The sequence below is a fragment of the Nycticebus coucang genome, chromosome 10, assembly GCF_027406575.1.
Source record: "Nycticebus coucang isolate mNycCou1 chromosome 10, mNycCou1.pri, whole genome shotgun sequence".
NCBI classification, from domain to species: Eukaryota; Metazoa; Chordata; class Mammalia; order Primates; family Lorisidae; genus Nycticebus; species Nycticebus coucang.
Genome location: NC_069789.1, coordinates 7,144,245 through 7,170,943, shown reverse-complemented (window position 1 = coordinate 7,170,943; position 26,699 = coordinate 7,144,245). Strand labels below are relative to the sequence as shown.

At 39.9% G+C, this 26,699-nt stretch overlaps 1 protein-coding gene across 1 annotated transcript in view; it reads right to left on the bottom strand.

The window, feature by feature from the left end:
• Positions 1–26,609, bottom strand: part of PPAT (phosphoribosyl pyrophosphate amidotransferase) — a 31,370-nt gene extending 4,761 nt beyond the window's left edge. The window contains exons 1-8 of the mRNA XM_053608113.1: positions 26,338–26,609; positions 7,660–7,726; positions 5,904–6,110; positions 3,614–3,726; positions 3,364–3,509; positions 2,740–2,812; positions 1,615–1,766; positions 812–939 (exon numbers count right to left, since the gene is read on the bottom strand). Coding sequence (XP_053464088.1) covers positions 812–939; positions 1,615–1,766; positions 2,740–2,812; positions 3,364–3,509; positions 3,614–3,726; positions 5,904–6,110; positions 7,660–7,726; positions 26,338–26,465 — 1,014 coding nt within the window. The 5' untranslated portion in view covers positions 26,466–26,609. The remainder of the gene's footprint in view (positions 1–811; positions 940–1,614; positions 1,767–2,739; positions 2,813–3,363; positions 3,510–3,613; positions 3,727–5,903; positions 6,111–7,659; positions 7,727–26,337) is intronic.
• Positions 26,610–26,699: the final 90 nt, after the last annotated feature.

Here is a 26,699-nt window from a genome sequence, read left to right as displayed (position 1 = left end):
GTAACCACGAAATTCTATACAGTTGACCTTGGCACAATATGGGTTTGAACTACACTGGTGGACTGTTCTGCCTCTGCCGTCCCCAAGACAGCAAGACTAATGCCTCCTCTTCCTCCTCCTCAGCCTACTCCACGTGAAGACAACAACCGGGATGGAGGCCTCTGTGATAATCCACTTCCGCTTAATGATAGTCCACTTCCGCTTAATGATAATCCACTTCCGCTTAATGATAGTCCACTTCCGCTTAATGATAATCCACTTCCGCTTAATGATAGTCCACTTCCGCTTAATGATAATCTACTTCCGCTTAATGAATAGTAAATATATTTTCTCTTCCTTATGGTTTTCTTGATAACATTTTCTCTTCCCTAGCTTAATTTACTGCGAAAATACAGTATATTAATACATATGACATACAAAACATGACTATTTATGTTATCAGTAGGGCTTCCAGTCAACAGTAGACTATTAGTAATTTAGTTTTGGGAGAGTCAAAATTTATACGTAGATTTGACTGGGGATGGAATGGGTCTAACCCCTGGTGTTCAGAATCAACTTTATACTCATGATGGTATCTTGTTAACAAGAGGGCCAATCTCATGGTCTTGGGTGAACCTTTCCGTGATCTTCACTAAAGTAACGCCATTGAATAAAAAGGCTGGAAAGTGAATACTGCTTGCAAAAGAATTAACATTAACCCCCAAACCTTCCTTCATCTTACAACCAGTTGATGAGTTTCTCTTTATAAGCGAGGTGTTCTTATTCCACAGCTAGCAGAGCAATTTACTGCATGTTAATTAAGGGAACATACCTTTCCTGCAAAGCCGAGAGCAGCAGGTGTCGCGGATTCTGGAACAGTGCTAACCAGATCTGCATCCACAGGAGCTTCCATCGCCAGCTGCTGGCCACAACGATATCTCACTGTATATACCATTTGGTCTGGTATGTTTGGAAAAGGAAATAGATTAGTTTTACTTAGCATAATATAATATTGCTATTCTAAAAAAATAGTGCTAGAAATCTATATACTGCTATAAAAAGAAAAATATATATAAAAATATTCAAATGGAAATACACAAATTAGGGAATGCACGTGGTTTTTTAAAAAATTGACATTAATATAGATCTGAAAATCATAATCCTTACTTCTATAAGAAAAACAAAATCCAAGAATTGAAAGAAAAGGAAAAATGGGCTTGGTGCCTACTGGCACCCGTAGCTCAGTGGTTAGAGCGCCGCCAGCCACATACACTGAGGCAGGCAGGTTCAAACCTGGCCGGGGCCTGCCAAACAATGATGACAACTACAATAAAAAAATAGCCTGGCTTGTGGCAGGTGCCTGTAATCCCAGCTACTTGGGAGGCTGAGGCAAGAGAATCAAGAGTTTGAGGTTGCTGTGAGCTGTGATGCCACAGCACTCCACCAAAGGGGTGACATGAGACTCCGTCTCAAACAAACAAAAAAAAGCAAGAATGGAAAGGAAAAATAGTGACCTTGTGGGCTTAGTTCTCGATCCACATGTTTTACTATGTGTCTAAGAGCCAAGAATTGCCATGTTTCAATGTGATATTTACATAATTCATGTGAACAGCCAAAGAAAAAATATTTACATACCTTCAAAGATACTATCTGGTCTTGCAAAATAAACATATTCAAAGATACAAAAAGCAACTGGGTTTCCTTCAGACCTTGAAACAATATCAAGAGTTCGAACATTATGTCTGGATATTTCCACAATCTCTCCAGGCAAGACTTCACGATAATATCTTGGGAAATAAAGAAGGCTTTAATAAACTAGTTCTTAAGGTTGATGATAATAACAATTATAACACACACAAAAAGTCCCTTCCCTTACAGAAAAAAGTTGATTCATTTAATATAAAATCTGGAGATGGCCTTAAAAAAGGCAACATACCTCAAGCAGTAATTTCTGTACATCTTTTTGTTATTACTAAGTTATAATACAGAATTAAAAAAAATAAGAGTTCATAGCCCAGCGTTGTAGCAGGTGCCTGTTGTCCCGGCTACTTGGGAGGCTGAGGCAAGAGAATCACTTAAGCCCAAGAGTTTGAGGTTGCTGTGAGCAGTGATACGACAACACTCTACTGAGAGTGACATAGTGAGACTCTGCCTCAAAAAAAAAAAAAAAAAGAACTCCAAAGTTTTACAGAGTTTTGAAAGAATAAAGGCTAAAGAAAAAAACAAACAAAAAACTAAAGAAAAAACGTTTATCCTGGCCTAAGTTTTTCTATTGTAACTCTTCCTTGTTGAGGAAGTTCTTCCTTTCTAAAATAAGTGGTATTTTGAAAGGATGCCAGTTTCAGAATTAGAAGATATTACTAGAACATTACTAGATATTATTAGAATTAGAAGGTATTACTAGAACACTAAAGCTAAATTCAGTGCAACTGCTGAACAAAATGTTCACAAGAGAATCCATTTATAGGCTGGCCATGACGTTTCACGCCTATAACTCTCGCATTTTGGGAAGCTGAGGTGAAAAGACTGAGCACAGCAGTTGGAGGCTACTGCAGTGCCCTGTGATCACCCCACTGCACTGCAGCCTGGGCAACACAGTAAGACCCTGTCTCAAAAACAACCGAAAAAGAAGAAAATGCATTCATAAAGATTTTCTTACAGACACCGAGATATCAGAAAGAAATCTTTCATGTAAATATCAAAAGACAAATTTCTTATCAATGTGGGAAAAGATAATGTGCCAAATGAGGTCAGACTTACCTTGCACCAATAGATAAAAAGCTACAGGATTCTGAAGACACCACCCATCCTTCTGTTTCTGATGTTTTTTTCTCTGTAAATCACAAGATAATCGATTCAGTTAATGGATTCAAGAAATTTTAAAAGGGTAAGTTCAACAAAATACATAATATATAAATAAACCTCGTAGACCAGCTGAGTTTTTTCTCAGCTATTTCTATTTGAAGCCATTTCTATGACTTTAAGAGCATACAGATCCTCATCTGAAAAGAAATGGTCCTCCAAAATTGCTTCTAACATTATGATTTCATGGATTGAATAGGACATCTTGACAAACCAAAAAGAAATCACTTTAATCATACTACAGAAACGAAAAGGCTGGGCAAAGTATCTGAGTAAGCAATCCACTCAGGAAAGAAAAATACAAATGTCCATTAAGCACATTAAAGTGACTCACCCTGAAAGAACTGTACTTTAAAAACTAAGGAAAGAAAATACAAAAACGAAGAATGCCATTTTTTTCTTTTTTAACTATCCCCTTCTCACCTACAAGTTTCCTACACCTCAAGACTTCAGGGCTTGCCAGCAGGAGGGCAATAACTCTGAAAAACATTATAAAACTATATTCCCTCTGAAGTTCATTACCTTTGTGTTTTATATCAGATACTGGAATAAGACGACCAATGCATAGGGGCCGATTTCCATAAGGATCTCGTACTGCATAAATAACATCTCTGTGCATTATAAGCAGGGAGTATGCTGTGGGTGCTTCCTTCATTAAGTTTTTAATCCTGAAATAAATCAAATAATTGAATGAATAACTTCAGTCACAAATACATGCAAGGCAAAGTTCTCATTCACCAGAGCCACCAGGTTAGTCTAGTTTTACAATTACCTTGCTACCCAGTCTGGAGTATCATCTTGTTCCTGAGGAGGGGTGTATGCTAGTAACTGGGTGATCATTTCACTATCAGAGCTTGTTGATAGGCCAACACCATGTCGCAGAAGCTGTATAGAAAAAACAAGTTTAATAATCAGAGGGGCAGCTCCACTTCAGCCATCACCCAACAGCCCACTGTAATGGAAAGAAAGGAAGCAGGTATTCAGTGAATGCTCAGTTATGAAAACATCTCACTAGAGGTGTGTGTGTGTGCTAATAACAGAGCTCCACTGCTAGAAGCAATGGGAAATCTCTTGACGGTTTTCAAGCAGGGAAGAAAGAGCTTTTGTGGATACACGGAAAAGCTGTTGACGACTAAACTCAAAGGCATGTAGACCTCAAGTAGGGAGAGGGAGCATGATGATTTGGTTTGTTGTTCCCACCCTCAACATTCTTTTATTATTATTATTTGACACAGAGCCTCAAGCTGTCGCCCTGGGTAGAGTGCCATGGCATCACAGCTCACAGCAACCTCCAACTCCTGGGCTCAAGCGAGTCTACTGCCTCCGCCTCCCAAGTAGCTGGGACTATAAGCACCTGCCACATGCCTGGCTATTTTTTGGTTGCAGCTGTCATTGTTGTTTGGTGGGCCCGTGCTGGATTTGAATCCGCCAGCTTAGGTGTATGTGGCTGGCACCTTAGCTGCTTGAGCCACAGGCACCGAGCCCACCCTTGACATTCTTGACAAAAAAGATATATTGTCACTATGTGAGGACGTTCAAGCTGGGTTTGCTGGTGGTAGTGACAGTGCCTGCCCATCCTCACTGATCATTACTGAAGAAAGAAAGGAATTTTATTGATTTATTACATATAGAATAGGTAATAAATATTGCCTGAGTTTACTCTACAGGATAACGACCCCACAGACACACACAGAACGAGTCTAAATGGACACAACAGAACACTGTCAGTGGGCAGCTCCATGTGTAGAGATGAGGTCTACCATCTGGGTAAAGGGCCATGTTTGGAAACAATGAATTACTGGTTTTCTGTAAGTTGAAGTTTTTAGGAATGTTTACTTAATACACTTTTGTAATGGCCTGAATTTTAAAAATGAACTTTACAGTTTCTCCTTTGGGTACAGAAAAGTACATTATCATCATTATAATACCATAGCCTAAGAAGAGGGCAGGGCAAAGCTCTGGGAAATGCCTTAAGTTAAAATTGAAAATAGAAGTACATGCGTGAAAGAGAGGAGTGGGGTCTCGGTTATTTTTGACCCACCAGTTTATCACTATTCAACTTCTACAACCGTTCATCCTCCGTGAACACCTGGGTCCATAATGCTAAAAGGGTGCTGGTGTATGTGTGTAACTATCCTGATACTAAACATCTCCTGGCTCTGAGGTTACAAAATCCAAATCATTGGAAACTCATAAACTGAAGAAATTTAGTATTAATGAATGAATGTCATCAATGGATAAAAAAGAAGCTACCAAGAACATGAAAACACCAAGTAGTTTAAACAAAAAGATGAAACAACACATTAGACATCACTGGTACAAGAAGCTCCAAACAGCACTCTGTGAACAAAGAGTTAGGCAGACACTTTGTCCCTTCTCTTAGACTCTGTTACACTTCCCTGTACTTGGTTCTAATTCATTTTTTCTCATCTTCAAATTTATACTCCATTTCCTTCTTTTGCTCCTGTGTGATATTGTGATATACAAGAAATACTTACGCTGGTTTCCCCCCTGGTCTTTCAGAGCACATAGCTACTAAAACTTTTAGAAATTCCAAAATGATTAAGTATCTTTCTGTATGCTAATGAGATGACTAGTGGCCAGCATCAGGATGCCAGCTGGTTGCCAAGGGAATCAATCACGTGATTAGAGGACTGACTGGTCAGCTTCATGCCTGGACCTCTGGGGAGAGGAGAAGGGCTAAGGCTGAGTTGATCACCCCCACGGCCAGTGATTTGATCACTTGTACTTGCCCCTTAACGAAGCAACCCCCAGAATCAATTCCCCCAAATCTCTACTCTAGAGCACTACATTCAAAAGGGAAGCATTTAAAAATGCAGATGCTCATTCCTGCCCCCAACTCTGGGGTGAAAGCCTAGAGTCCAGAATTATAACAAATACTCCAAATAATTCTGGGGTGATTGTTTATTGCAGTTAAGTGACAGGTAGCAACAATTAGAGATTATGAAGAAAAGAAAGAAAATGCCCTTTGCCAGGACCCTCTCATTCTTTAACTGATTCTAACCACAGAAAAAGGCTATAAATTAAAAAGAAAAACTTACCTTTTTCCTTAATCGAGCAGCGTTTACCAATTCACCATTATGTGCCACCGCAATTTTCCCATGAAGCGTTTCAACAACAAAGGGCTGACAATTTTCTAATTCGCATTTTCCTGTAGTGGCGTACCTCGTATGTCCAATTCCAAGATTCGAAACATATAATTTCTTCAAATTATCTCCAGTAAAAACGTGATTTACAAGACCCATGCCCTTGAGAAACCAAAATAAAAATGCATCTCAGTAAAAAAACAGAGACTGCTACTGCCAGTGGGTAATAAAAACCTCTCTGCTTGGGCAACCCAAATTAAAGGATGCAGTTCACGTAATTTCTCTGTGCTTTAGAATTCTGATCTTAAAAAAGCAAAACCAATGAGACCTAATCTAATTATAAAAGTTGGAAAGAACTTGCTTAAAAAAGAATTTTTTGAAGGTAAAATTCACAAAACATAAAATGAACAATTTTTTTTTTGCAGTTTCTGGCAGGGGCCGAGTTTGAACCCACCACCTCCAGTATATGGGGCCGGCAACCTACTCCTTGAGCCACAGGTGCTACTGGAACAATCTTAAACGTGAATAATTTAGTGACATTTAGTACACTCACAATGTTGAAGCATTTGCATTTCGTTCTGTTCTTTTTTTCCTTTTTATAGACATAGGGTCTCCCTTTGTTGCCCAGGACAGAGTATAGTGGCATCATCATAGCTCACTGCAACCTTAAACTGCGAGGCTCAAGAGATTCTCCTGCCTCAGCCTGCTGAATAGCTGGTACTCCAGGCATGCGTAACCATGAACATCTAATTTTTAAAAAAATTTTGTAAAGACAGGGTCTCACTGTGTTGCATAAGCTGGTCAAAGATAATTCTCATTAAGACAATAACAGATATACTGAGCAATAAAATTCGTCAAATACAAACTAAAACTTCCATTAAAAAACTCAAAGCATCTTGAAGTATTTAAAGAAATAACCTATTTGAGTGAGTTAGTCTTAGGCAGCAAACTATCACGGCGAAAGAAATACATCTTAAATTTGACGAGTGTTAGAATAAAAAATTAAAAATGGCTCATCTAAAGAACTTTACTTCTAATTGCAAATTATTTATTAGACTTCTCCCCCTATATATTTGTGACCATATGGTTACTCTTATCTTTTGAAAAAATGTATTTTGTTATATTTAGCTATTATTATCTTTATCAGCAACAGTCTTTTTTTTTTGAGACAAAGTCTCACTCTGTGCTCTAGGTAGAGTACCATGGCATCATCCTAGCTCAAACTCTTGGGCTCAAGCGATCCCATCACCTCAGCCTCCCAAATAACTGGGACAACAGGTACCCATCACCACAGCTGGCTAGTTTTTCTATTTTTAGTAGAGATAGGGTCTCACTCTTGCTCAGGCTAGTCTCAAACTCCGGCTCAGGCAATCCACCTGCCTCAGCCTCCCAGAATGCTAGGATATCATTAACATTTTTTTTTTTTTTTTTTTTTTGTAGAGACAGAGTCTCACTTTATGGCCCTCGGTAGAGTGCTGTGGCCTCACACAGCTCACAGCACCCTCCAAGTCCTGGCCTTCAGCGATTCTCTTGCCTCAGCCTCCCGGGTAGCTGGAACTACAGGCGCCCGCCACAATGCCCAGCTATTTTTTGGTTGCAGTTCAGCCGGGGCCGGGTTTGAACCCGCCACCCTTGGTATATGGGGCCGGCGCCTTACGGACTGAGCCACAGGCGCCACCCATCATTAACATTTTTTAATGTTCAAATTTACCTTGTGCGTTTTGAATGTTGGCACTGAACTCCCATCACTGGTCACAATACCAGCACTCTCTTGACCTCTGTGAATAGAAAAAGACACTAACTGTTAAATCTGCCCAACTGATATGCTTCTTAAAGAATGTTACTGAGCATACCTTTCTCAACAAGCATCCATCAACCAGCCTGACAACATGCTACGGGCTGCTGGTATAGCACCACTTCTACTGATGACGGAGACGGTGATGACTAGCAATAGCAGCAGGTGCCACTCTAACTAGATGACACTGGCATCTAATTCTAACTGAGGGGCCAGGCACAGTCCTAAGCATTTTACATGAATGATTTAATTTGGCTTCCATGGCAATCCCATGAAGTATGTACTATGATTACCTATTTTACAAAAGGTCCACTTTCTGGTGTGTGTGTGTGTTTTTTTTTGGTAAAATGAGCATGGGATCTCACAATCCCATTACTAGATATCTACTCAGAAGAAAAAAATCATTTTACCTCAAGGATATTTGCACTAGGATGTTTATTGCAGTTCAATTCACAATTGCCAAGGAGTGGAATCAACCCAAGTGACCATCAATCCATGAATGGATTAATGAACTACAGTGTATGTACACCATGGAACACCATTCAGTCATAAAGACAGATGGAGACCTACATCTTTGTATTTCCTTGGATGGAGCTGAAGAATATTCTTCTTAGAAAAGGATCACAAGAATGGCAAAGCAAGTAGCCAATGTACTCAATACTAATATGAAGCCAATTAGAAGTAAGTGAAAAGAAGTAAGTGAACTTGCCCAATGTTACACAGACAGCAGGTGATACAGACCAGAATTTTGTGCTTCTAATCCCTAAACTGTGGCCTCAAAATAAGGTTTCAACAGGATGAGTACTGACCAGATGTATAGTACTGCTTTAGAAATGAAATTCTCTGCAAGTCCAGTGGCCGAAACTGCCTATTGTAACCCCAAACCAGTTTTACCTGCAGCTGCTGAGATAACTTGCTCCAATTCTAGTACCAATTTTGCCCCCCACAGCTGCCCACCAACTGGAGCTTTATTAACATCACTGAACTTTCTCTTAGGATTTCACGTGGTTCTTTAATAAACACCCCTTCTCTATTCTTAGAACGGAGATCACCTAGGCTGCATGTATGCCTCGAACTGCAATTCTTTCTTCCAGAATAAAATGTTAAATTTAGAGATTTGGCTCTACATTTTTATTTTGACTTCCACAGTATGTGTATATATTAATACATACAAATCTCTAAATGTAATAGGGGGAAATGCTTTTCTTATCAGATAAAAACAAATGCTGCTACTAAAAACCCTCTGCTGACCAGGCACCCTTTCCCATGTTTGTGTCTTATTTCCTGCAATAGTATTTTAAAGTGATGAAACAGACAAAAAAAGCCAAAACATAGACCGGAGCTAGAGCATCCTAAGACTTAGAGGATCTACACCACTGTACAGTATCAACTCCGATAAAATACAGGTTCCAATTGCTCATTTTTAATAGTTCTGAATAAGTGATATAAAGACTAGATGTTTATGGAAAAATTTTTGTTCCAAAGAATATTGGAAATTGGGTTGAAATAAAAAGTAAACCTCTTCTATGTGTATGTAGATTTTAGTAATTGCTACTATATTGATTTATTTGGTAAAAAAGAATCTTTCAAGCGGCACCTATAGCCTAGTTGGTAGGGCGCCAGCCACATACACGGAGGGTGGCAGGTTCGAACCTGACCCGAACCAGCTAAAACAACAAAGACAACTGCAACAACAACAACAACAACAACAAATAGCTGGGCGTTGTGGCGGGCACCTGTAGTCTCAGGTACTTGGGAGACTGAGGCAAGAGAGTCGCTTAAGCCCAAGAGTTACAGGTTGCTGTGAGCTGTGATGCCACAGCACTCTATTGTCTAGAGCAACAGCTTGAGACTGTCTCAAAAAAAAATGTTTTTCAAAAGTATAGACTGTAATTGTTTAGGCATTTAAAAACAATATTAAACATATCTACAAAGTAAAAATCTAGAAAAAAATATGATTTTAGTCAATGCATTAAATACTATGCTAAAAAGTAGATACGCATAGTACTATACAGTTTATGAGACTAAATAGGGATTTAGGATGTCTTGCAGTTAGTGAACTGCTGTGATCCCCCCGCCCACCCAGACAGAGTCCCACTATGAGACCCTCAGTAGAGTGCTGTGGCACCACAGCTTATAGCAACCTCAAACTCTTGATCTTAAGGGATTCTCTTGCCTCAGCCTCCCAAGTACCTGGGACTATAGGCACCTGCCACAACGCCCAACTATTTTTTTTGTTGTTGTTGCAGTTGTCGTCGTTTTAGCTGGCCCTATGGCCAGCACCGTAACCACTTGGTGATTCACGACAGAGAAAAAACATGTTAACATTAGCTATAAACCTCAGTGCAAAATGAACCCCTGCCACGTATTTCCAAAAATCAATAATCATTCGGTAATAAGAAAACAAATACAAAAATGTAGTTTTCTTTTCCTATTGTTCCAAAGGTAATTTTTCCTTAAAGCTGGAAAGAAAAAGAGTAGAAATCATTTAAGTCCAGGCTTCTTTAACCAACAAATCCTGCTTATTTGGCAGTTTCTCAAGTTACTCCTTCATGCAGCTTGAACCAGTTAAAGCAGATCTTTTTAGCTCTGCAGAGCTTATTGACAACCAGCCCTTCTGGTTTCCTAGGAAACAAACCTCAGCTGGAAAGAGTGAATCATTTCCAGGTCACTTTGAACGTGGAGCGTGGAGCAGGAAAGCACTGGTCTGAGGAGGTGGTTAAAGCTCTGCTATGTGTCTGGGCAGAAAAAAATATACAAAAACAACTATATGGAACCCTGAGAAATAAAGGAATATTTATTTACATTGCTAAAAGGCTGCAATCATTAGGAGTCCACAGAGACTGGAAACAGTGCCGGGCAAAGTATAAAAATCTCAAATATGAATATACAACAGTTAAATATGCCCACAACTCTGGACACAGCTCTAAAACTATGAAGTTCTTTCATGATGTGGATGCAATCTTGCAGAATGAACGTGCTACACCATTCCCAGGGGAAGATGCAAACGGCAGGTCCCAGGCAATGCTGAGCCCAAGCACAGCCCCAGAGACCGCTGAAGGTAAAAAGAAAAAGTATCATTCTTTTGTTTTTCTTTGTTTTACAGTTTTACAAACTGTAAGAGTACAGGCCTTCCGAGTCCATATGATAAATATAGCCTGAAATATCAAGGTTAAGAAAAATCAACAGGTCATGTATTTTGCACAAGAATTTTTTTTTAAAAAGAAGTTAAACACCACTACTTTTTAAATCTGTAACATATAGATAGGGCAATTAAAATGCATTTACCAACCTCATGTCTGATAAGCTTTTGAAACATGGATTGGGTTCTGGAAATAACTGAAGTGGTCATTTTATAAAAGTAGCAAAAAAGAGGGGAAAATACACAGAAAACACTGCTCAACTGGTATTTTCTCACAGCTTCAAATAAGACAAAACTTTCTCCTCTATCTTAAAGTCCCCTTCTCCTAAATTTATAATTAAAAGCACAAAAATACGAAGAACTGCTAAACGCTATTTCATTATTTGCTTGGAAGAATAGCTTCATTTTTAACAATGCAGTTTTTAAAAAGACATAGTTAATAGGTAAATGATCTGAAATGAAATGATTTAGATATTAGAAGACATTCAACGTGTGGTGGTGTTAAGCCCAACACTATTTACCTAGATTTTGCTTATGGTGGAAGCTGCAAGCTTTACCAGGCAAAAGGGGGAAAAATTTAATGGCAATAATGAGATTTTTCCCATAGTCAAAGTCTCACAGATGCTATTTTTTTTTCTTTTTTGGCCGGGGCTAGGTTTGAACCAGCCATCTCCGGCATATGGGACCAGCGCCCTACTCCTTGAGCCATAGGCACCACCCCATGAAGGGGAGTGAGTTTCTTTTTTTTTTTTTCTTTTTGCAGTTTTTGGCTGGGGCTGGGTTTGAACCTACCACCTCTGGCATATGGGGCTGGCACCCTACCCCTTTGAGCCACAGGCACTGCCCCACAGATGCTATTTTTAAGAAGAAATTGTTCAATTCCATTCAAGTATCTGTAGCAAAGCACTAAGCTACCCACATGGAGTGATGTGAAATCTCAAAACGGAGGAACCATAAATAAATGTAAAATAAAACTCAAGAAAATGGTACTAACAAAAGTACCAATGCCAAAGAGGGTTAAGAGTCACAGATTACAACTGGTTAGCTTGAGTTAGCTGGTTTTCATGTTTACAGCTCTATATATCATTTGGTTAGAAAAACAAAAAGACCCTTTGCATTTCTACACCAAACTTCTATACCAAATTATGAGAAAGCCAGTCACTGCCAAGTTAAGCAGCAATTTCATTATTTTATTTAGTTAATCACCCTGCACATCTATATATTTATATATATATATATATAAATAAATAAATACACCCCTGGACAAAGAGCCAGACCAGACCAAGAGAGAGCATTTTTCCCCCAACTTGAGTTTTTTCTCTCTGCCAGGAGCTTTGATGTTTTTGAATTCTTTCCTGTAAAATAAATCTTGTCTTACTACTGATCTGTAGTCCGTGGATTCATTCTTCGAATCACCAAGACCAAGAACTTACTGAAGACAAAATTCTGGAATCACTAGCACTCTTTGTTTAATTTCTGTTTAGAGGATCTGTCCAGCTCTGAGAGAGGGGTAGTAAAGTCCCCTGTTATCATGGTGCTATAGGATATCATACTGCTTAGACTAAGTAAGGTCTGTTTCAAGAATCTGTGAGCATTTAAATTGGGTGCATAAATATTTAGAACTGAAATGTCTTCTTGTTGTATTTTTCCTTTGACCAATATGAAGTGACCATCGTTGTCTGTTTTGACTTCAGCTGCTTTAAATCCACATGTATCTGAGGGCAGTGCCTGTGGCTCAGTGAGTAGGACGCCGGCCCCATATGCCGAGGGTGGCGGGTTCAAACCCAGCCCCGGCCAAACTGCAACAAAAAAATAGCCGGGCATTGTGGCGGGCGCCTGTAGTCCTAGCTGCTCGGGAGGCTGAGGCAGGAGAATCACGTAAGCCCAAGAGTTAGAGGTTGCTGTGAGCCGTGTGATGCCACGGCACTCTACCCGAGGGCGGTACAGTGAGACTCTGTCTCTACCAAAAAAAAAAAAAATCCACATGTATCTGAAAATAAGATTGCAACCCCTCTTATCTTCTGAATTCCGTTTGCCTGAAAAATTGACTCCCAACCCTTAACTCTTAGTTTTAATTTGTCTTTTGACGTGAGGAGTGTTTCCTACAGACAGCAAATAGATGGCTTGTGTTTTTTAATCCAATCAGCCAATCTAGGCCTCTTTAGTGGGGAATTCGAGACACTGACATTTATTGAGATAACTGATAAGAGTGGGAGCGTTCTGTTCATCTTATTTTGTGAAAGTCCATTGTTTAGTTTTGTCTTTTGCATCATTGTGGAAGCTAGGTTCTGTCCTTTAATTTCTGGGTGTTTACTTTGCTGAAAGTCCATTGTGATGGTCAGTGTGTAGAACAGATTGAAGTATTTCCTGTAAAGCTAGTCTTGTCGTGGCAAATTTCCTCAATGTTTGCATATCAGTAAAAGATTTGATTTCTCCGTCAATTTTAAAGCTTAGCTTAGCAGGATATGGAATTCTGGACTGGAAATTGTTCTGTTTAAGTAGATTAAAGGTAGCTGACCATTGTCTTCTGGCTTGAAAAGTTTCATTAGAGAAGTCTGCGGTCACTCTGATGGATTCACCCCTTTAGGTCAGTTGGCACTTCCTCCTGGCAGCTTAAAAAATCTTTTGCTTTGACTTTAGATAGATTCATCACAATGTGTCTTAGAGAAGCTCTATTTGAGTTGAGGTGACCAGGGGACTGATATCCCTCTGAAAGGAGTATGTCAGAATCTTTGGTGATATTTGGGAAATTTTCATTTATAATATTCTCTAGAATGGCTTCCATTCCCCTGGGGCATTCTTCTTCCCCTTCTAGGATACCTATAACTCATATGTTTGAACACTTTCATAGAGTCCCATAATTCTGTCAGTGAACATTCTGCTTTCTCTCTTTTCTTTTTTGTAGAGACAGAGTCTCACTTTATGGCCCTTGGTAGAGTGCCATGGCATCACACAGCTCACAGCAACCTCCAACTCCTGGGCCTAAGCGATTCTCTTGCCTCAGCCTCCCGAGTAGCTGGGACTACAGGCGCCCGCCACAACGCCCAGCTATTTTTTGGTTGCAGTTTGGCCAGGGCCGGGTTTGAACCTGCCACCCTCGGTATATGGGGCCGGCACCTTACCGACTGAGCCACAGGCGCCACCCTGCTTTCTCTCTTTTCTTTTCTGCCTCTTTAACTATCTGAGTTAGCTCAAGAGCTTTGTCCTCTACCTCCTACATTCTTTCTTCTGCACGGTCTAATCTGTTGCTGATACTTTCTATTGCATCTTTAAGTTCCCTAATTGACTGCTTCAGTTCCTTCAGCTCCACTATATCCTTTCTATATTCTTCATATCGTTCATCTCTTATTTGATTCTGTTTTTGGATTTCCTTTTGGTAGTTTTCCACTTTATCAGCAGTTTCCTTCATTGTCTTCATCATCTGTATTTTAAATTCCCTTTCTGTCATTTCTAACATTTCTTTATAGGTGAAATCCTTTGCAGTAGCTACCTTGCAGTCCCCTGAAGGGGTTGCTCTGGACTGGTATTTCATGTTGCCAGGATTTTTCTGCTGATTCTTCTTTATGAGTATTTTCTTGTATCTGTTTCCTTGCCCTAATTTTCCTTTCACTTCCTCTTGCTCTTTAAATTTCTGTGCCTCTGGCCTAAAGTTTTAATGAGTCCTTTTGGTACAGGACCAGAAGGATGAGAAGATTGAAGAGCAAGAAGGGAAAAAGATTTTAAAAAGAAAGAAAAAAGAGAGAGAAGAAGGGGTGAGTAAAAGGAAATATTGAGAAAAAGGAAAAAGGCACCAAAAGAAGGAGACAGGAATAATATATGTATATAATAGGGTACTTTGACCCAACCTTAAAAATCTCCAACCTCTGGGGTTGCTGGGTTGGGTGGTTCCCTTGAGGTCAGCAGCTCTTTGCCAGCCTGATCACACAAAGTACCCTACCTCCACCAGGTAGAGAGGAAAGACAAAAATACTATAAATCAAACCGAAACAAACAAAAACCCTTACAAGATAAATTTAGGGGAAAACAAATAAACAAATAATAGGGGCAGAAACACTAGCAAAAATGAAGTTCTAATTGTTAAAGAAGGCAAAAATGGAAGATTGTATTTAAATTATGAGAGTGGCAGGTTCAAACCTGGCCCCAGCCAAACTGGAACAAAAAAATAGCCGGGCATTGTGACAGGCGCCTGTGGTCCCAGCTACTTGGGAGACTGAGGCAAGAGAATCGCTTAAGCCCAAGAGCTGGGAACTGTGATCCCATGGCACTCTACCAAGAGCAACAAAGTGAGACTCTAGTTAGAAAAAAACAAAACAAAACAAAACAAAAACACTCCAAATTGTGAACCTTGGCTAAGCAAGGTTCATAGTTATCACTGGGATCTTTCCTAGCATGGCTGCCTGCTTATCCAGTATGCCAAAACCGGTCTCACTCTATGCCCGTGAGGGCCAAGGCTATAATCTGCCAAACACTTAGATCCCCGCTCTTCCTCAGCATCTCAGTCCCTGCCTGTGGGGAGCTCAGTCACCAGATTATTCGCACAAAGTCTCCTGGCTGATCCCCATGCTGTGACCAACAAGTGCAGCTCCCCCACAGAGTCCCTGCAGGCAGCCCAAGGCTGAATGATATTAGCTCAGTTCCTGCTCAGCGGCTCAGTTCCGGGAGGGGGTGGAGGGAGCAGACAATGTCCAAAGTCGTCCGCACACCAGCCTAAGATCTCCCAAGGAAGTTCAATCAAGTTCCCAAGTCCACAAAAACCAAAACAGCCAACAGGTAAGGCCTTTCCTGCTTGCAGTCAATTTAAGCATCATCTCTTTCCCTCCCCACCCAATGCAGGTGTCACTATGTCAGCTGTGGAAACCTCTAATAATTCAACTTTTGTACCAACAGGAGCAAATGAAGGAGAAAAACACTGGACCATGCCATAAGTCAGGGCTCTAATAGACACCTGGTCTGAAAAAAGCATCCAACAACTAGAGGGAACAGTGAGAAATAAAAAGGTATTTGAGCAAACTGCTGCCAAGCTTCAGAAATTTGGAATAGAGAGAGACTGGAAACAGTGCCAAACAAAGTACAAAAACCGAAAACATGAATACAAGATTGTCAGAGAACAGCTCAAGACCTAGGTATGACTAAGAGTATGAAATTTTTTAGGGAGTTGGATGCTATTCTGGGACCCAACACGACAGAAAAATCACAAAAACAGGATGGAGAACAAGTCACAGAATCGGAAGAGACCCAGACAGGTAGGAAGGTGAAGGAAAGTAATCTTAAATTGTGGTACTTCATACAGGTTGAGTATTGTTTGTCTAGCTTTATTGCCTGGACCAGAGTGCAGTGGCATGATCATAGCTCCCTGTAACCTCAAAATCCTGCAGTGGAGAGATCTTCCTGTCTCAGTCTTCAGAGATGCTGGGACTACAAGTGCCACCATACCCAGATCCCAGATAATTGCCTTGGCCTCCCAAAGTGCTAGGACTGCAGGCATGAGCCTCTGCACCCAGCCCACTTTTGGATATTCTGATCTAGTGGGTTGGAGTCAGTTCAGGAACCTGTATTCTCAGATGTTCTAGCACTGAAAATCATATCTAGGTTCTCATGCTCAAAACAACAGAGAGTTGAAGAAAGCAAACACACATAAGCTCCAATTTGGTTCCATTCAGGGAAGAAAAATTAGCTAAGTTTAATAAATTATCACTGAAAAACTCCTGACTAGGCCAGGCATGGTGGCTCATGCCTATAATCCCAGCACTTTGGGAGGCCAGGGCAGGTGGATCTTCTGAGCTCAAGAGTTTGAGACCAGCCTGAGCAAGAACGAGATGTCTCTAAAAACTAGCCATCATCATGGCAGGCGCCTGTAGTCTCAGCTACTTGGGAGGCTGAGGCAAGAGAATCACTTGAACCCAAGAATTACAGGTTGCTGTGAGCTGTGACGCCATGGCATTCAACCCCAGGGCACAGAGTGAGACTCTGTCTCACAAAAACAAAACAACAAAAAAAACCCTCATGACTAATGGAACATGAAAGAAAATAATCACTGCAAAGAATCACACAGCTCTCAGGCTACTTCTGTTACATTAAGTAAAAAGAAATGGTCCACGAAAATTGAATTCATTACTTCTTTGGATCTTATTTTTCTACCTGATGTGAAGGACAGGCAAGAAAGGATAAAAGGAATCAGTAAGTTACCAGAGAAAGGACTCTCCCAAAAGAGAAATGTATGTTTGACAACCTTAGCATTTTCCTGTCTTTGAGCAGAAGAGAGAAGCGAAATTGACTGAATTCATATTCAGTATTCTGCCATGTATGAGTCGGAAGACCTCACTATCTTGGTAGTGACTTTCTGTCAAGTCACTGCTTTCTACCATAGGACAGTCACAGGGAACCTTGCTCGGGGGACTTAAACAGGCATATTTGCCTACGCACAGAAGTAAATATATCCTGTTAAAGGAGGTCACTCTGAACTTCAGCCGAAAAATGACAAGTGAAATAGCATGTTGTTCTTCTACAATTAATCCTAGAACTACCTATTTTCCTTTAGAAAATTGAAAGTTTCATGATCCCTGAAATTTTAAAAATTAGCAATGGGATGACCAGCAGGGGGCATTAAAATATCTATTGTTACTATCTCAAAAGCTATACCAAGAATTCTATTTTCTCTAATTTATATAATTCTTTCAATAGCCCCCAAATTAGAAATAATTTCAAGCATGGAATATTTAAACACTTCTGTATATTTTGCATGTGATTTGCATAATCTTAACAGTAAAATTATTACATAAATTAATGCACTTACGTCATTTGAAACACCAAGTGCTTTGAGAACTTTTTTCATTTTAACCCAATAGAAGATCTAGATAGAGAATAGATTGCTAAAATTTCAGAAAACACAAGAATTATAAATGTAAAAAAAGAAAGCTCAGATGTACATAAGCTGCTAAACTTTAATACAACTAACTTATTAATTATCAAGGCAGGATTTTTCTAATTCATAACATTGATAACATTTCAAAAAATGTTCTAAGAAGCTGCAGCATAATAAATATATCTGGTCTTGTTCCCATATTCTTGGCACAGGGCATCAAAACCCTTTGGAATTTCCAGGGAGAGACGCATCTTCGTTGTGTTACTGAGGCCACTCAAGGTGGCCAGGTAGCTCCAGGACAGGAGCAGTCACCAGATTAGAGAGTTGCAATACTGAATCAGCCTGACCTTGAGAGAGGGGAGCGGGATTGGAGGTTGACTTCCGACTTTCATGCCAACAAAATCTCCAGCCTATGAGTTTCCTAGTTGGTAGTACGTCCTGCTCCACATGCAAAGGTCATGGCAGTTCAGTGCAATGCGGTTCTTAGTTCCTCTGTAACTTCCCCCAAGTATCACTGCATTAACCTCTCCACTTGACCTGCCTACACTTTATTTCCCTTTCCAATTCTTACACCCTAGCAACACTTCCTTCCTGAGAATTTACTATCATCAAATTCACCCCATTGAAGTATAGGCTGTGGTTTTTAGTGTCCTCACAGAGTCACATAACAATCACCCCCCCACCCAAGCCCCCATATCCATTAGTAGTCAACTGCTCGGTCACATCTCTGCAGTCCCTAACAGCTACCTAACTCTTTTATGGATTTGCCTATTTTGGGACATTTCATATTAATAGTATCACACAATATGTGGTTTCTTTTACTCAGTAGAAGGTTCTCAAGATTCATTCATGTTCTAACATGTACCAATACTTCATTCCTTTCTATGGCTAAATAACATTCCATCTTATGGATATACTCTGTTTTTTTTATTCATCAGTTGATGGACATGTGGGTTGTTTCCACTTTTGGGCTCTTAGGAATGTTGCTTTGAACAATCTGGTGCAAGTTTTAATTTTTTTCCCATTTTATCCATTTTTAAGTGTACAGCTCAGTAGCATTATGTACATTCACACTGTTAAGCAACCATCACCCCTCTCTGCCTTTGTAACTTTTTCCGTCATCCCAAACTGAAACTTCTGCACCCTGTAAACAGCAGTTCCCCATTCCCCCTCTCCCTAGCTTGTGGTACCCACTGTGAACTTGACTACTCTAGGCACCTCAAGGAAATGGAATCATACCATGTTCATCTGTGGCTTATTCCACTTAGCATGGCATCTTCAAGGTTCACCCATTTTACAGCATATATCAGAATTTTGTTCCTTTTTTTTTGTAGAGACAGAGTCTCTCGGTAGAGTGCCATAGCGTCACAGCTCACAGCAACCTCCAGCTCTTGGGCTTAGGCGATTCTCCTGCCTCAGCCTCCAGAGCAGCTGGGACTACAGGCACCCACCACAACTCCCGGCTATTTTTTTGTTGCAGTTTGGCCGGGGCCGGATTTGAACCTGCTACCCTGGGAATATGGGGCCAGTGCCCCACTCACTGAGCCACAGGCGCTGCCCAGAATTTTGTTCCTTTTTAAGGCTGAATAATATTACATTCTGTGTATTATCACATTTTATCTATTCATTTGTTGATTGTCATTGCATTATTTCCACTTTTGGCTACTATGAATACTGCTGCTCTGAACAGGGATATAAAAACATCTGTTTAAGTCTGTGTTTTTCTGTTTTTTTTGTTTTTGTTTTTTTTTGAGTATATACCCAGAAATGGAATTGTTGGATTGTATGGTAATTTATGTTTAATTGTTTAAGGAACCGCCATACTGGTTTTCCACAGTATACATTTTTATGTGAATATGTTTTTAGTTCTTTTGGGTATATACCTAGGAGTGGAATTGCATGGTTATACACATAGGGCATCTCTACTCAAAACTTTTGAGGTACTATTTGTTTTCCATAGTTGACTGCACTATTTATTTATTTATTTTGCAGTTTTTGGCCAGGGCTGGGTTTGAACACTCCACCCTTGGTATATGGGGCCGGTGCCCTACTCCTTTGAGCCACAGGCTCCGCCCAGTTGACTTCACTATTTTACATTACAACCAGCATCTTTTAAAAATCATATCAGGTAACAGTGACTTAGTTAACCACACTTTCAAATTTCCAAAAGGTACCAGGCTAGTTGGGAGGCTGAAGTAAGAGGACTGTTTGAGCCCAAGAATCTGAGACCTGCCTGGGCAACATAATGAAACCCAGTCACTTAAAAATTTTTTTCCATAAGACCTGCAGTATTATTCAGAATTAAAACCTAGTAGAATTTAAATTAGAATAGCTCCTCCTCTGTTACACATCACTTGTCAAGCCCACTTACTGGCTAATTCCAGCTTTGGCTGGAGTTTTCATAAGATATCCCCCAGCAATATCATTCTATCTCTTTTTCTTATCTTTTTTTTTTTGTAGAGACAGAGTTTCACTTTATGGCCCTCGGTGGAGTGCCGTGGCCTCACACAGCTCATAGCAACCTCCAACTCCTGGGCTTAAGCAATTCTCCTGCCTCAGCCTCCCAAGTAGCTGGGACTACAGGTGCCTGCCACAACACCCGGCTATTTTTTTGTTGCAGTTCAGCCGGGGCTGGGTTTGAACCCACCACCCTCGGTATATGGGGCTGGCGCCTTACCGACTGAGCTACAGGCGCCGCCCTTTCTTATCTTTTATATATAAGGAATTTTTAAGTTTTTCCTGGACAGGTGAAGAATCCCTAGTTTTTTATTTTTTACTTAACCACTATACTAATGAGGAAGAATCTCTACTTTCCTTCAAAAGTCCAGAATAATAATCTATGCTAGCATACTGTTTTGTTGAATAAACCAGATACAGTTGATCTTCATTATGCACAAATTCCATATTTGTGAATTTGCCTATTCACTAAAATGTATCTACAACAGCAAAATTATCACTTCAGGGGTTTTCAGGGTCCTTCACAGAGCAGCAAAAATTTCTCCATATGTACTGCAAAAAGAATCATTCTTAGTTACAATGAGGATCAAATGATAATAGACAGAGGAGCTCTTTGTCAAGCACTAAAATGTAACAAAGATGTTACCAGACTGGGTCTGAAAGTGCTATCACACCCCCAAGCACAGTACACTGCCTTGTAAACTTTAAAACAGAATACTTCTAGGATTTTAAAGGAGGTAAATCCGACAAGGCCATTTTAAAATTTAGTTACAGATTGCAAATGTTCTTGAGTTTAAGAATACACTTCTATAAGCAGAAACAGAGCTTGAAAAAAAAAAAATTATAGTTTCGATGCTAGAATCCAGCCCTACTAGTTTTTCAGCATAACCTTGCACTGCAAAAGTAGTTTAGAGTTTTATAAACATCAAGTCTAAATTGCTACTCTGGCAGAGGCAGACTCCATGAGCATTGCTTCAGAAGAGGTGGATGACCCCACAACAAAGTATCACTGAGTCAGGTACAAGGTCTAGATCGTGGAATTTTAAATGTTATTTTGATATTTTAAGTAGTTACAGTTAAGATCTCTATTGTGTGTTACTCGCTTCCTTCTTACACCAGAGTGGGTATTCCTACTTCTTAGTAAAAGAACTTAAGTAAACACTTGGGACTCCCCATAAATATCCAATGTAAATCATCCATTGATGAAAAGCAGTTAAATTATTCTCACTAATATTGGGGAGTAGACTGCCTTATAATTTTTAGAACATATTGTTTGAAGAAGGTATAAACATTTTTTTGATCCTCATATTGAAATTATTATAATTCTCAGTGCTTTATGTCAATCCAGATATTTGAAGCAAAAGATACTTAAATACGAGTTATCTATATTTGAATAATCGTATTTTAGAAGATGCTAAAAGTCAATTAAAGATCCTAACAGTGGGCAACACAGAGGCTATAAACGTTCCTCTTAGCAAGAAAAAAATCCTCTAAAAAAAAAATCCTGGCCAGGAAAAAAAAAAATCCTGGCCAGGCACTGTGGCTTATACCCGTAATCCCAGTAGTTTGGGAGGCCAATGCTGGCATGGATCACTTGAAACCAGGAGTTCACGACTACCCCAGGCAACATAAGACCCCATCTCCACAAAAAATTAAAAAATTAGCAGAGTGTGTTAGTCTGTACCTGTACTCCACTGAGGTAGAAGGATAGACCAAGCCTAGATATTGAGCTATGACTGTATGTTTCAGTACTCAAAGAAAAAAGAAAAAGGAAAAAGAAAATCCTAACACAATTGTATGTCAAAATGACCCCAGAAAAATTAGCAAATACGATCTAATTTAAGTCAAGAGCTTCAACTTTTTCTAAACCTTATACCAAAACCTTAATTCTTCAACTCATTATCTGTACAATCGCTTAAATGTTTTTACTTCAGTACACTTGAATGCTTGAGAATACTAAGGTATTTCAAATGATGTCATGTAACGATTCTTTTCCTATGTTTTTGTTTTAAGAATTATTTGAAGGTCATACCCAAATCCAAGGAACTGTGAGCCTCAAGAGTAAAGCAGATGAAGATGGTAAGAGCCACAAAAATGTGAAAAACTTTTATAGCTTTTTTCTGATAACAGAGATATGTATTCTTGTCCTTGATAAATTAGACTAAATATATTATTTATGAATCGTGTGAAAGCAAGGAATGCTGAGAAATAGCTTATTTAGAGTAAGGAACACAAACTTTCCTAGAGTTAGATAACTATACAGTTTTCATAGATCTTTAAATCATACTTCATAGTGATTGTTACTAGAAGACAGATGTAAAAAGAAAGAAAAAACTACAAATTAATAAGCCTGAATTTTGGTTTTCTCCAAAGGTATCATTCTGGACTCACTGAATTTGAGCAGTGGACCTTAAAATACTTATCTAGTCCAACAGATGAGAAAATATACTCAGAAATAAAGAGACTCACCCAATATTAAACTGGTGTTACTGGGACAGCTCAGACTAGATTTTAGGTTGTATATTAAGGAAATCTTCCCAATATTGACCAGAATAACAAAGCAGTGGTACTTTGAGATGGGGCTGGGGGGCCCCAAACGGGTAAATTCTGCTTTATATAAAAAGCAAAGTTCTAAAAGATATTTATAAATGGGAGAATTGAATGCATTTATGACTTTAAATTGCCACTCACTGATTATAAAAGTAACTACATTAAGTCTTTCAAAATCAAAGACTGGAACAATTTGCAGGGACAGTTTTTAAAATAAAGTCTCTTCTTCAAACCAGAAGTCGTTTGGCTTAGATATAGCTATAGAATAAGGGGGAATATGCACTCAAAGAATATTACATATTTGGTCATTTTCACTAAAAGATGAAAATCAAAATAATAAAAATAAATACCCCAGCCTTAATTTGGCAGCCCAAATCAAGTTCCTTGACAAATGCACTACTGTTCATTGTCCACAATAGTAAATGAACATAACTGGTAATTAATTCCCTAGAGGTTTGTCTGAGATTGTATCTCTTTGTCACAAGTGCTTTTCTAGTGATACTGTTAACTACTGTTTGCAGAGCCACTGTCTATATCTCTTAAGAAAACTGTTGCTGAGATCATTACAAATCAGTTTCCTCAAAGCATAATAACAGAACCAAAGGATGCTACACAATGTTTCTGCAGACAGGAGACCCAACTTCCTCAGGTAAATCTTATAAATGTTTAGAAGAGGTATGAAAATGTTTTATCATTTGTAAAGTTCGATTCCCAGCCTAAGGAAAAGATAATTGCCTGAAGGGAAGGGCATGCTCACCTTCTCACTAATCATGGAAAGGATAATTAGCTGATTGATGAGATAAACTTATGAAATTTTAATTATCCTAATTAGTGGCACCATCTACGTCAAATACTGTATGTTCAGGCCATTCTAGTCTCCATTGAAAAGATGAAAATGTTTGATTTAGGAGGGTCTAGTTTGTTCACAGCTCTACAAACCACTGTACTAATGTTTTTAAAACCAAAATAACGTTTAGTGATTATATGAATTTGGCCCAAACAACATCCACAAACACACACACACAGCTAAGAGGACTAGTTAAACATTGAAAATATCCCCCACAGAAAGCAGAACCATGGAATAAATCTGCAAATAGTCGGAACTACCAGAAAGAGGCAGTACTTCTGAATGAACCCATCTGGATTAGGTATCCAGTGCAGGACTGTTTAGTAATTAATACTTCCATTGTTTTTACATGAAACATAAATTATCTCTGGGATTAATTTTTTTAGATCAGATTCTACTTAAGACCAAAAAAGAGATCCAAAGACAAAGCACAAGTGATCAGACTTTATCTTACAGATTTCATGTTTTAAAAAGATAAGATCAAGCCAGGGGCGGGGGCTCACGCCTGTAATCCTAGCACTTTGGGAGGCCGAGATGGGTGGGTTGCTTAAACTCAGGAGTTCGAGACCCAGCCTGAGCAAGAGCGAGATCCCATTTATAAAAATAGCCGGGCTTTGTGACTGGCGCCTGTAGTCCCAGCTACTTGGCAGGCTGAGACCTGAGAATCGCTTGAGCCTCAGAGTTTGAGGTTGCTGTGAGCTATGAGGCCAGGACACTCTACCCAGGGCGACAAAGTGAGACTCTGTCTCAAAAAAAAAAAAAGATAAGATCTATTTTCTTTCTTTTTTTTTGTTTTATAGAGATGGGATTATTGCTATGTTGCCAAGGCTGGTCTCAAACTCCTACCCTCCTACCACCTTGACCTCTCAAAGACAATGTCAATACCAGTCTCCTAACAGAGACCTGTTTGGTCACAGGAACTCTACCTCCACACAATCACTTCTTTATTGCCCTTATCTTATATTATCTAATCTCATAATTCTTTCAAAGAATAGCAACTGTAGAAAATGGGCACCTGTAACTAAGAATCAAATTCATTTTTAAAAAACACAGAACGGGGAAAATACACCATAACCATATATACCAAGTATTTGTCTTCAACTGAGTACTAGAATTCCAGTTAATGCCACCATCTGACTAATAAATAAATAAATTTTAAAATCAGCCCCTTTTTCTTTAGGCATACAAATGGGGATAAAAGAGAACTTTGTGAGAAATTGTAGCTAAAAAAGTAAATACAGGTAAGAAAAAAATTCAAGGTCAGTTCATGTATTTCCCACAGACTATCAGGCAGCTCTAAAGCTCCCTACATTCTCCATTATATCGCCATGACATAATACCCAAAATTACTTCTAAGAATGTTATAAACTAATTTTACTCAGAACTACCACATAATCAAAGTTTAATTTCTCCTTCGATTATGTATTTAATCCTTTCGATAAATGTTTTCTAAAACAAGAAATCCATTATGGTCAACCTACAATTATTCAACATCAGTTATTTAAGTTAAAGGTATTCTTTGTGATTAATCCCAGATTCTCAGTTACTCTCAACTCCTTAAGTAAGCAAGGAGTGCACAAAATGTGGAACTAAAATTCAAGTTTTTGGGACCCTGAAAACAGCAGAAAGGCAGTTCACTTAAGTTTAGTTGGAAGAAGGCTAATTCTCTGGAGTGCATTTATATATGTTTCACCCAAATTGCTGATAAGCATTACGGCCAAGTTTCTCAACTGTTGTGTAAGTTGTTGCTCTTGTGTTGCCTTAAGGAAACTGCAATGTTTTCCGTGATCGTATCAAACCAGGGTTTGTATATTTTACCCCAATGGAATAATTTACATCAACTTCCAGTTAGGTCCATTAGCAAGAAAAAGACCATGGAAGCCAAGTTTTGTTCTTGTTTTTTTTTTTTTAGCCCCAAGGGATCTTCCTGTTTTTCCAAAATCAATGTGTATGTTGACATACAGACGTTACTCTCCTAACCCCTTTTTAAAGAAGGGAGTTAATTTTTCGCATCTTGCTATCAACGTTTTCATTCATTATGTAAAACGTTCACTAATGAAGCTTCTCCAGATTCACTATTTCCTGTGGTTGATTTTCACTGAATTTACACGAGATTTACTACCAGCAGATCCTCTGAACACCAACTAGTCCTGTCTCCCTGGATCTGAAGTCTAGGATCCCCAAGTGCCCATACTTGTAAATGCTTTCAAACCCACGATCTATCTACTCAATAGCTCTGCCTTTGCAAACAAAAGCTTGTGGTGGTTGGAGGCCCCGCGCGAAAACCATAAGGGGTTGCAGGACTTTTATGTACGACCTGGACCCGCCGCCACCTCACACAAGCCTATCACAAGAGCAGCCCCAGGCTCCGAGAGATTAGAAAGGGTTTGCAGTCCGGGAGGAGCCCTGACCCAGCTAGACTAAGATCACCAGAGCCTTGCAAACTGGCCAGACTCAAGAAGGTTGCAAAGACCCTGAGGGGGGGAGAGAGAGAACCCCTTTAAGGGCATTAGAGTTTGTAAGAGGGGTGGGGCAGGCCAAAATCCCCGAAACCAACGTGCCCCTAGCGCACGCCTTGGCATCCCTTGGATGTCATGGGCAGACACTGGTTCAGGTAGAGGGGTCGATCCTCCTGGCCCCTGCGCACGAAACCGCTAACTCCACGACCGCGGGAAGCGGCTTGGGGAGATGCAGAAGCACACAGCCCGCCACCCCCACCCCTCACCCTGTTGCTCACCGGTGCTGCAGCCCCACGAGTCCCAGAGTGATCACATGCGGCACATCTAGCTGCGTGGGCCATTCTCCTGAGGCGATACACCCAAACACGCCACATTCCTCCCGGATCCCCAATTCCTCCAGCTCCATGTCGCTGCCGAAAGCACGTGGAGGGACCTGCTGCCGCTGCCGAGGTCCAGGCACCAACCAGCAGCCAGCTCGGCCCGTAAGTCTCAGAAGCTCGCGCGAGCCGCTTCCTTCCCGGCTACTAGAGGCCTTAGCTACTGCGGCGGCGCGTGGTTCCGCTGGGTGGGCGTGACTAACCTGCCCGTCCGCGACACCCGGCCCCGCCCCCGAAGAACCAACCAATGAACAAGGGTGAAG